This window comes from Sander lucioperca, chromosome 18 (assembly GCF_008315115.2).
Source record: "Sander lucioperca isolate FBNREF2018 chromosome 18, SLUC_FBN_1.2, whole genome shotgun sequence".
NCBI classification, from domain to species: Eukaryota; Metazoa; Chordata; class Actinopteri; order Perciformes; family Percidae; genus Sander; species Sander lucioperca.
Window position 1 is genome coordinate 1,913,397 of NC_050190.1, and position 12,170 is coordinate 1,925,566.

The 12,170-nt window shown below is 39.8% G+C and overlaps 1 protein-coding gene across 1 annotated transcript in view; it reads right to left on the reverse strand.

Moving 5' to 3' along the window:
- nrxn3a (neurexin 3a) overlaps positions 1-12,170 on the reverse strand; it is a 245,946-nt gene that overhangs the window by 38,779 nt on the left and 194,997 nt on the right. Inside the window, 2 exon segments of the mRNA XM_031280323.2 lie at positions 4,005-4,312; positions 8,264-8,353. Of these exon segments, the coding sequence (XP_031136183.1) occupies positions 4,005-4,312; positions 8,264-8,353 (398 nt within the window).

Sequence of the window (12,170 nt, forward strand, 5' to 3'; positions counted from 1 at the left end):
TATTGTACAATTTAGCAGTAAAAGCAGTAGCCTCTGTAAGTCAATCCTACATTTTTCAACTTGGGAGCAAAACGTGCTCCTTGGGGAAAAAAAGTGACCACAAAGCCCTGTTCATGCTAATTAAACAACTGGACCTTGGGGTAAAGTGTTATTGTATCCTGCCCATGTCCCGGATGTGAAAGCCCCCTTACTGGACTACTGAATTTAATAATATTCCATTATATTTAGTATTTTAAATTGTTACCTGCCACCAGAATTTTGTGATTTCCTTGCCATAAATATAGACATTGATACCATAAATTGGTGCCCAAAAATTTATCAGAATGCAGGAATTGAAGTCTTTTACCCTCAAAATTTCACCTGCTTTATGTGTTCCCCAAAGGCCAATTCTGAGCACAAACGGCATCAACAGACAGACAGTATGTGTACATTTGTTATAAACATGTGCTCTTTAAAGTTACTTACATTAAATGTTTAAAAATCTGTTACATAAGTTACTGCTTATATTATTTCACCATCTGTACACAAATGTAATTAGTGAATGCACGTGTCCGTGGGTGGGGCTGCATGGTAATGTGGGCTGGTGTGACTACAGTGCCAGGGCTGAATTTTGGTCCCAGTCCGCCCCTTGATGTATGTAATTATTAATATATTACTAGATATTAATAACATTTTTAAACAATGTTACACTGATCTCTATAGGTCATTTACCTATACTGATGAAGAAATGTGTTCCTTCATGGAGCCATTAGGACTTCCCAAACTGACAGAAGAGCAAAGAGAACTCCTTAATGCAGATTTAACTATAGAGGAAATAAAGAGGTATATAGTGCCCCAGGGCCCAATGGCTTCAAAGCAGAATTATTAAAGAGTTTTGCAACTGAACTGGCTCCACTTCTGTTAGAGGTATATAGAGAGGCACTGGAGAAGGGCACACAGCCATCAACATTTAGGCGGGTTTCGATAACTTTGGTTCCTAAAAAAGGTCACAGGAGACTGTAAGAATTAACGCCCAATTTCCTTAACAGTTAGATATTTTTTTGGCAAATAGATTAAATAAGGTTATTACCTCTTGTTATTTACAGGCATAGCTTGTCAGATAATATTAGGTTTCTCATTAATATTGCTATGGTCTGTAGCTGATAGACAATCCCCAATAGCTGCTATTTCCCTCAATGCTGAAAAGGCATTATATATGGTTGAAAGAGGCTATATGTTCACAATTTTGGAAATGTATGGGTTTGGCAGGATTTTTATAAAGTGGATTAGGTTGCTGTATAAGCACCTAGAGGCTGCGGTGCAAACTGGTAATGTCAGAATATTTTGCTCTTGGAAGAGGAACAAGACAGGACTCACCTTTTTCTCCTTTGTTGTTTTGTTTAGCCATAGACTCTTTGGCAGCAGCAATAAGGGGGGATACTAACTTTCCAGGTGTTATGGTAGGTGGGGTGATGCACAAACTTATGCTTTATGCAGATGATATATTACTTTTTGTGTCTTAACCTAGCAGATCAATACCTTGTCTACTCGAGACAATTGACTCTCAAAATTTTAAAATGATATGGTAAATTGGTCTAAGACAGAAGTGTCACCTTTAACAGCTCGGTGCCCCGTAACAGCCTTCCAATTAGGTCCATTTCAGTTGCACAAGCAAGGTATCGTATATCTGGGTATCTTATTGCCTCCCCAGTTAAAAGACCTAGTTAAAGTAAATTGGGATCCATTATTGAATAAAATATCTTGTGGTGTTAAAAGATGGGCGACTCTCAATAGCTGGGAAGGTCATTGTTATAAAATGGCTTGTGTTCCCAAGCCATCACTTCCTCTGGAGGTTCCTTTGTCACATTTGAAATGGTTTGACGGGATAACAAAAACTTTATATGGAGTGGTAAAAAGAAACCGGCTACATTTTAATAAATTACAAATATATATATATATATACAGTATATAAAATTAGACTACACCCCTAGGTCTAACCCCTTGTATCTCACACAGGCTCTGGCCTCTACAGTGGGTGGAGCCAGATGAATGAACGCCCTGTTGCGACATTATCCCAAACCAACCACACTGATCCTGGCTGAATAAAGGCTAGATGCCGCAGCCCACCTACTTCTGAAAATCCACTCTGCCACAACGGAGAAGTAAGTGGGCTCTGCTCACCGAGTTGGTAAAAAACTGAACTGGTAGAGCCACGGCCTAACCTTGCAGGGGTTAAAGTACAAGCAAAAGACACGGTACATACCGCATCCCTTTTCACTAGTACTGTGTCGTTCCAGCAAGCACAGACCCTGAAAAAGAAGCTTGCCATGTCCAAGAAATGGAATCGTATAAATGGACAGGGCATAGACCATGACACTGCCGTACATAAGTCCTCAACGCTCACCCCACCAAGCACAGCCGCCGACTGCGACGCCATGTGTGGAGTATACACGGACCAAAGTGGGAGGTTGTCTTGTGTAGGTTGTGGAGATGCACTCACAAAGTGTAAGGCACTTTTTGGACAAGGCTCTACCGAACACACCATTCCCGAAGCACACGAACAGCCATTCAGTGTGACTTATTGGGGTCGTGCGTTAAGCATAACGTATCCAACGTACAAGCTGGGCAAAGCAGATGCAATGTTGCCGACATGAGCCCTACACGGGGTGGACAATAAAAAGCATCTAACTGATTAACTCTCAACCAGAATGAACTCCTCAAGTTCTTGGAAACAAAGGACAGATTAGCCGTGCTGCGGTCACCGCAGAGCAACAAGCAACCAGGGTGCACCGACATGGCTGTCAGTACACACACCCTCTTAGCCGGATGACAACGCCTTCAGAGATGAGAAGGCTCTACCTAGCACACCATCCCAAAAGCAAAAGAACAGCCTTTCCACATAATGTGCCAACGCAGGCGCTGGGCAAAGCAGATACAATTTATATTTGCAGAATAGCCCAATCTGTCCATCCATTCCGTTAATAAACAGTTGTGATATCCTATCTCGGCCCTTGAAATGCTGTTGTCTTCTTCATCTGCAAACGAAGCCGCTGACTCAATGCCGATTACCACAGGCAGTGTCAGGGTGTCCTCGGCAGGAGCGGCGGTCTGGACGTCGGTCTCGGACTCCGGCCCGCTTACATTGCACACAACAGATAAAAAAGGCATATAGGCACAACACCAGATCTTTACAAGGTCAGTGAGATGGTTTGTTCAGCAGTGCTATGGCAGAAGGGACAAAACTTCTGCCAAAGCGAGTCCTTCTACACATCACAGTTCTATATCTGCGGCCAGATGTAGCAGTGTGGATATAGAGGATAGAGGGTGGCATTGACAATGGTGAGGGCAAGGCGAGTATTACCCATAGAGTCCAGTAGAGGGCAGAGCCTGTGAGATAGAACTGTAGAAAGCGGTGTTTTGTCCAGTATACTGACAAGGGTGGCTGACCATTTACAAAATTCAGTAAGTTAGGATGCATGTGGATGCAATTGTATGCAGCACTACCCAAAGGCCTATACTTACAGACACTCCTTGAGAAGGCAAGGTTGATCGAGACGCTGTTTGCATTGAGCATTGAACTAAGCAACGAATCACCTTCAAGCAGGCCAGTTTAAAATTCCCACTGCCGTATTAGATTATCTCTAGCACTAATAAGAATTAACTCAAACCATCCATTTGACATGCGTCTTACAGGTTACTGAAAATTTACTGAATTGAGTAAACTTGTATGACATGTACTACATGGCTCAAAGTATGTACTGTACATTGCAGGGATAAAGCCTGACATCACACGCCTCATGTCCCTCTCCTATTGCTATCTTCACTATCGGGCTTAGTGCCGCCCATGATGGTTGTGATTTGTTTAAAGAAATATAGAGATAGGTCTGTGGAGATGGTCTGGCAATGTGAGACTATGTCTTTATCAACCTTTTGGGTTGCAATAATTATTGATGCAATTTTTTCTTCAATGTTTGGAGTATGTCTTATGTCCTATATGTATAGTTATTATAGAAGTGTATCCATACCTGTACAGTTGAGGAGGATCTGTGTTTCCGTGTGGTAGTGGTAGACATCATGGTTGTAGTCTCAATGAAGGTAGTGGACATTTCTGGAGACATGGCCGTGGTCCTGGCTGAGCCTGCCACACTGGGAACATCACCTACCAACCTCACACTTCCATTAATCTTGATGTTGGGGTTGCCCTCAGCAGCCATGTTCAACACTTTGAGGCCATTGTAATAAAGGCCAGACAGTTGACCCTGAAAGGGCCTGCCGTAATCACTACCACCAATTCCGACTGTTGCTTGAGTGTTGAAAATTGTTAGCTGCCGTCCTAGAGGAGACATCAAGATGTAAGATATTGTCAACAGAGAAAAGACATTTCAATATACCTTTTTAGCTGCACTATTTATTTACATCAAGACTAAGGGCTTTATTTTTGTGGCGGCGGAACGACCAGCACAAGCAGTATTTCAACAGTTTGGTTTGATTTTCCTAATGAAATTTGTCTTGCCCATCTGTGTGGTATTTTGGTGCCCAGCAAACTGTGCAAGGGTGGGAGGAGAGGCGCAAACACATGGTTGGTACACGAGGTGGCAAACACGTCGTTTTTTTGCTAGAAATTAGGTCTTTAGCCAGCCAGCTACAAGGTAAATCATGACCATTATACATTTGATATCATGCAAAAGAACACTGACAAGACTGTACAATACTGTACAAGACAAGACAGTGGGTTCCAACAATCTTTTCTGTTACACTTAAGATTGTGGGTAGTGTAGTACTTCTCCATGATATTGCGAATAAAACATGTTTTTCTAAATACAAGGTTGATATCATACAGATTTGTGGCTTCTACAGGAGCAGAAACCTTTGTTGGTCAGTCTACGATGGATGGTTTTGACGGTCGGATGGTTAATAATCAAAATGAAAGGGATTTTCACTTCCTGAAACACATTAAATGTCTATTACACGCAGCTGTCCATTGTGTGCCTTAATTAAATCACCAGCAAATGACACTAGGCTGCATCAAAATAATGACAGACACCTATGCACAATAGACCATAAAGACCATAAAGATGGACAACACATCTCCACTTCCTCCCCATGTACAAATGTAAAGCCACAATATCCTGGATACAGGCGCCACATTCTTGTAATTTTGTAACCAGAGACTGCCAGCTGTCAGACGAGATGTTTGACCCCGTTTTTTCAACACTTGAACAAACATCAGCGTCATTAGAACTACCTAAAATGGCAGAAACCATCTTTAGGAAAAAAATTATTTGACGTGTACTGTACTTACTATGATGGAGGGGGAGGACTTATGACCTATACTGCAGCCAGCAAGGGGCCATCCAGATGTTTTGGCTTCACATAGGCTTTCACTACATCAACCCCTGGTCTACACAACTGGTCAGTTAAAACTCAGTATTCTGACGGTTAATGTTGAAATTATCAGATTATAGAGGCTCATCAATCCTGTGCAACTTTATTTTAAGCGAAAGTAGAGGTTTGACCCCACATTATCTACGTTTGATTCCATGCAACCACAACCATATGATTTCCTGGAAGGATCTCTTCATTTGTTGAGTCATACTTCACAGTGACAGTAATTTGTGACTGGCTTAATTAATCACCACACCAAGCTTTTTTGCACATTGCGCTGCTGAACATACATGAACCAAAATAGCAGGTAAGCTTTAAAATGCCCACAATCTTTGCGCTGGTCGTTGCACTTGCACGATTAAAATAGGACCCTCAGTCTACAGCCATGCCATGAATATTTATGAAAACATTCCATAATAATGAGAGATTTCTCATTACCATAACTCATTCACATGTATTATATATTGAATTATTTTACTGTTTATTGGCTTATTTATTTACAGTTATTCAGTTTAGTAGTTAGAAATGGAAAAATATTTTGGTATGACAACTTCAAAAATAAGTTGATATGAATATCTTATGACTTACATTATTGTGGTATCTTCAGGGACAAAGTAAGTATTTTGGCATACTTAAATCAAATACAGCATTGTTTTTGAGACTCAATCACATAATTAATTTAAGCCTTAAACGTATAATATGTAATTTTCTGCTGCTAAGGGTCTCTCAATCAAAACCATAGAATTAAACTAGGGCTGCATGATTTGGAGAAAAAGTCATATTGTAGAAGAAATATAAGAAATAATACTTTTTTTAAATAACAAAATTAAATAACAAAAAAAATATTTTCAAAATAGACCTTTTTGCTTTGCTGAACCTTACAAATTAAATCAATAGAACAATGGATAGCAAAAATACATAATCTTATTAAAATAATACATTTTGTGTGCCCTTATAAACAATGACTTTTAAGATGGGTGTAATATAATAACGAGTGATTACGTTACAAAATATACTTTGTACAGCATCTTCTTAAAGTCTGCATATGCTTCTGATACTCATGTGACCATACACAACACACGCTCTACTGCCTAAACAGAGACTACGACAAAAGATATCTTTTGTCAATGTTGTTACGAGGTTAGCGTTTAATACATGGGGTAGCGTAATTCAGAGGGCAGATTCAACAAAGATTCAACACAGAACCATAAATCAGGCATTAGTGAGAGTGAGAAAGGCAGTGAGTGACATTGATGTTTGAGTGGTGAAACAAGAGAGGGGAGCGAGGGGTGAGCGGTGTCGGAGCGGGAGTAAAAAGAGATAGCAAAGACGATGTAAAGTGAGTTAGGTCCCACGACATGGTGCTCTTTGGATGCTTTTATATAGACCTTAGTGGTCCCCTAATACTGTATCTGAAGTCTGTTTTATATAGACCTTAGTGGTCCCCTAATACTGTATCTGAAGTCTCTTTCCCGAAAGCCTTGGTGCAGAATTACAGCCACTAGAGCCGTCCCACAATGAGCTTTACTTAGGATGTGCCATTTCTGTGTCTGTAGCTATTGAGGAGGAGAGAGGAGGGGGCAAGGTGGAGGGTGGGGGTGTGGCCTTGACCAACTGCCACTTTACTCGTTTGAAAGCCATGATGTCTCTCTCTCATGAGTGGGCCAAATTCTCTGGGCGGGCAAAGCAGAGAAAGGGGAGGTAACCTTGCTCCTTATGACCTCATAAGGAGCAAGATTCCAGAATGGCCCATCTGAGCTTTCATTTTCTCAAAGGCAGAGCAGGATACCCAGGGCTCGGTTTACACCTATTGCCATTTCTAGCCACTGGGGGACCATAGGCAGGCTGGGGGAACGCATATTAATGTTAAAAAACCTCATAAAGTGAAATTTTCAAGCCATGGGACCAACAGTGAATAATAAAAAAGCTTCTTAAGACACAGTGGCTTCATATGTTGTCAATACTATTGGTAAAGTGAAAGGTGTTACAATGTGACACGCACACAGCACACCTCTTTGTTTATTAAATCGCGGTTATGTAATCGCACACATCGGGTTTGTGATAACATTAATTGTGCAGCCCTAGTTTAAACACAGACTTTAAACAAGTTCTGAAGTTGCGTGGGAGTGGTTTCCTTCATTTAACCACCATTGCTGAATAAAATGCATCTTTTCACAGACAAGTTAATCTATTAGTTTTATTCAGGTTAGGGTTACTAACGTTTATTCATGTCATTCTAATGAAATCACCGCCATTTTTACCACATAATTACTTAGATTTGTGGTTGTAGCTGACCAGTTAGCGAGCAAGCAAGCTAACATTAGCCAGCATCTAAAACCACAATATCACGTACGGTTTAGCCACCAAGCATTAGCATGTCAACGTAGCAATTGTAATAAGCTCAGCTGGATCAATAATGAAATATCATATCAATAAATTAAGTCTCTGCTGTATTACTGTGTTGCAAAGTGGCATGCAATACATGAGAAAAAAAATATTACTGTTGCTTAGCATAATTCTTTGACATTGTTTGATTTACAAATATGCTATGATCCATGAATCGTCTGTTTTCTGTTTTCTGTGTTTGAACAGAAGTTAGAGCAGCTAGAGGGGTCACAGGTTATATGGCGCCAACGAAAGGCGACCAAGTAACATGCTGTGTCATCGATAAATATTACAGATTTCTCTGGGTTTTAACATTGTTAGAAACGTTTGAGATAGTACACAACTATAGCTAAGGTAAAGTCGTTTTAGACATTTTAATGCAGAAATATTACATATTATATCTTTAAATAGAGACAATGAGCATTCATTTAATCTTTTATGTGCAGATGACTTTTTCACATATCAGGATAGTAAAAACATACTGTAAGCATAGAAACATTTTTTAAATAATTACCTTTCTCTTGTAGCCACTCTTCTACTGGTCTGGCGTATTTGAAAGGAATTTTCTTATTGGCCATTTGATAGCGTTCAATGTCACTGTTCCCTTTAAAGTTTAAAAAGACATTTATAAAGACATTTAATGGTCATCAGCATCATGTCACCGGGAGAAAATATTAACATTTACAATAGGTTTAAATGATTTTAGCTGATTTAGAATACATTTTTAGTAAAAAAAAAAAATGGAATTACAGCATAAGTAAGGTTACTTTCTTAATGTCCCTATTTGTGAACAAAGATAGATACAAATATATAACAGTTATTATTTAATACATGAAGCAAATAAAATAAAGTAAATATGTCACCATTCCACACATCACAACAAATAGTTTTGCATCATTCCTAACCCCACAAAATGACTTGTTTCACTATCAGAATTTGATACATTCAGTCCGATAACATTTCAAATTCATCAGAACTTTTTTGGCTTCATGCCAATGATGTATCTTGTTCTTTTTTTTTACACCCATGGTCATGAACGCGTCATGCGTCTCCATCTCTATAATGCAGCGTTTCCATCTCTATAGCAACAAGGACATCAAATCACAGGCAGCCCCCACAAACCATACACAGGTAGCTTATAAACCGTTGGTATTGGGCTACTTTTGAAGTGTTGCCATGGTTGTGAGTCTACTGGTTGGGTAGACCAGACCCTATATTCCTTGCAAGTTATATGAATCATATCTATAAATAAAAATCCATATTGTAATGTTAAATGGAATCAATTATTTATTCCCAAATCCCAAATCAAACGGACGTGCTCCAGTTGAGCCTGTACACAAACACAGACATAGGACATATCACACACACACACACACACACACACACACACACACACACACACACACATACAGCCCTACATTGGCGCCTGCAGACTGCGGGTTTACAACGAGTGGACTACTAAAGCAGAACACTTACAACAGAGTTACCAACTGGTGGACTACTAATGGAGGACAACAACAACAACAACAACAACTAGCGGACTATTAACAGAGGACTACAGAGTTAACAACTAGTGGACTACTAATGGAGGACAACAACAACAACAACAACAACAGTGTTAACAACTAGCGGACTACTAACAGAGGACTACAGAGTTAACAACGCTAGTATTCGGGGCACAGGGAAAGTAAAAACAAATCGCTATTTATACCACTAAAAAGGCTCAAAATATCACCAAACTTCAACAGTAGCATAATGAGGGTGCCTAAATGTCAACCAAAGCATTGAGAACTTTGTAAGTGTACAGACAGTTTATGTGACAGAGTGGGTACACATCTGTTAATAACCCCTAGGTTCGTTTTGCGCTGGAATTGTCCTTTAACAACTAGTGGACTACTAATAGAGGATAACAACAACAACAACATAGTTAACAACTAATGGACTACTGAAGACAACAACAACAGTGTTAACAACTAGTGGACTACTATCGGAGGACAACAACAACAACAGAGTTAACAACTAGCAGATTATTACCAGAGGACAACAACAACAGAGTTAACAACTAGTGGACTATTAACACAGGACTACAGAGTTAACAACTAGTGGAATATTAACAGAGGACAATAACAACAGAGTTAACAACTAGTGGACTATTAACAGAGGACTACAGCGTTAACAACTAGAGGACTGTTAAAGCAACACTAAAGAACTTTTCCCACTTCTGTCCCCCTACAGGTTGGAAGCGGAATTGTCCATTACACTACATTGTCCAGTTCATTCGAACTACCGATCCACTACCCGATCTGGCAAACTTGCATAATGTAATGTAATGGACAATTCTGCTTCCAACCTGTAGGGAGACCGAAGTGGGAAAAGTTATTTATTGTTGCTTTAACAGAGGACAACAACAACAACAGAGTTAACAACTAGTGGACTATTAAAAGAGGACAACAACAACAGAGTTAACAACTAGTGGACTATTAACAGAGGACAACAACAACAGAGTTAACAACTAGTGGACTATTAACAGAGGACTACAGCGTTAACAACTAGAGGACTATTAACAGAGGACTACAGAGTTAACAACTAGTGGACTATTAACAGAGGACAACAACAACAGAGTTAACAACTAGTGGACTATTAACAGAGGACAACAACAACAGAGTTAACAACTAGTGGACTATTAACAGAGGACTACAGAGTTAACAACTAGCGGTCTACGGAGGACAATAGAGTTTACAGTTAACTTTAGCGTACTACAGAGTTAACAACTAGCAAGATAGCAAAGCTAAATGACAAAGCAAAAGGTTTGGGCGTCAGTAAATTGGTCTACACTTTCACAGAGCTATATTTATTTATGGTTATATAATGTATGTTCATATCAATGTTCTCTGTATCTCTGAAGCTTAGCCGGCTGCAGCTCAAAAATCTCTACTTCTGTCCTCCAGTAACATAACTGGAGGACGGAAGAACTACAACGTACTTCAGCGGTGGTAGCCGGGGGCGCAATGCCAAATTTTCCTTTTCTCTTCTTTTGCATTGCAAACTAGATATCTTTCCATCAGTGAGAGGATGTTATGGACAAGATTTTTTACAGTGTACATTTCAAAGTATTGTGACTGACTCGTATTCAGCTGCCAGAGAGAGGCCGAGTGAGGCTGCAGATGCAACGGGGAGGATATGGACGGCCGCAGTGAGCCATTTAGAACTTGAGTTTCTGAGAGCAAACACAACTGGTGGTGCCTTTGCTCAAATTGTCCTTTGATGCAAAAAAACTAAATCATTATGCTGCAATGAATGTCAATGTGGGCAGTTTTTGCCATGTTTTAGCTGGATACTCTCGCTGACGACAGCTCTCACAGGGCTGTATGTGTATTTCGTCATGTAAACAGAGGTGTGCTGGAGACCATCTTCAGGACCCTGAAGATTAACTGGAAAAGACAACCAAGACCGGCAGGGCAATTTTGGGGCTGTTTTTATCATTTTATTTTGGTCTGCTTTCGAAGGAGTGAGAGCCGGCAGTGTACCGATGTTTACCAGTCAGTTGTTCAACGATGAGCCAGGACATCAGAGAGAGACCACGGGGGAAAAACTGTGTTTGGAACAGGCATATTTTCCCATCTTACTTTGTGAAATTAAGATTCATTTAGAAGTAAGAAAAAAGTTGATGGTTGAGGGAACAGTGGAACAACTAACTTAGGTGGATTTGATGAGCTTTATTTTGTTTCTGTACAGTTTGAATAAAGTGTGTTTTATGATGAGTTAACAGGTAGTTAATCTAGTCTTTGTTCGGTGAAAGAGACCAACTTGAATTCAGAAAATGTACGGTTGGATTTTTCTGTTTAGGTGTAAGAATATTTCCTTTGTTGATGTTTCTCTAAAAAGCAAACAGAACTAATCAAAGTTGCCGTTGCGCACAATGCATCCTGGTACATGTAAGCACAGCTGCCACGACTCCATGAGCTAGAGAACTCACTTTCTCAGTCAATATAGCACACACCTTTAATATACTACATATGCCATCAGTACTGATTTGACATCCACATTAAAGGTGGCAAATGTTCCCTTTAAGGTTTGACTAAAAATGTATTGCCAGACCACCAAATTTCAAGGAGAGCTGTGCCACAGACTGCATGTTGCAGTTTCTGTTGGAGACCAACAGAGGTCAACAGAGTTCAAATATAACACAATAACCCATTAGACCAGGGGTCCTCAATGTTTTTTCAGCCAAGGACCCCTTAGCTGTATAAAATTAAGTTGCATATTAAACTGGGCCTACAATAAAGTGTGGGCAGCCTAAAGCATATATACATACCTTCCAGGTGCATAGAATACTAAGCTATTAAAATAATAATTGTTGGCATAATTTTATAAATCATGTTTTAATGTTAAACATTGAATTGAAAGCAAAGTGAATCCTT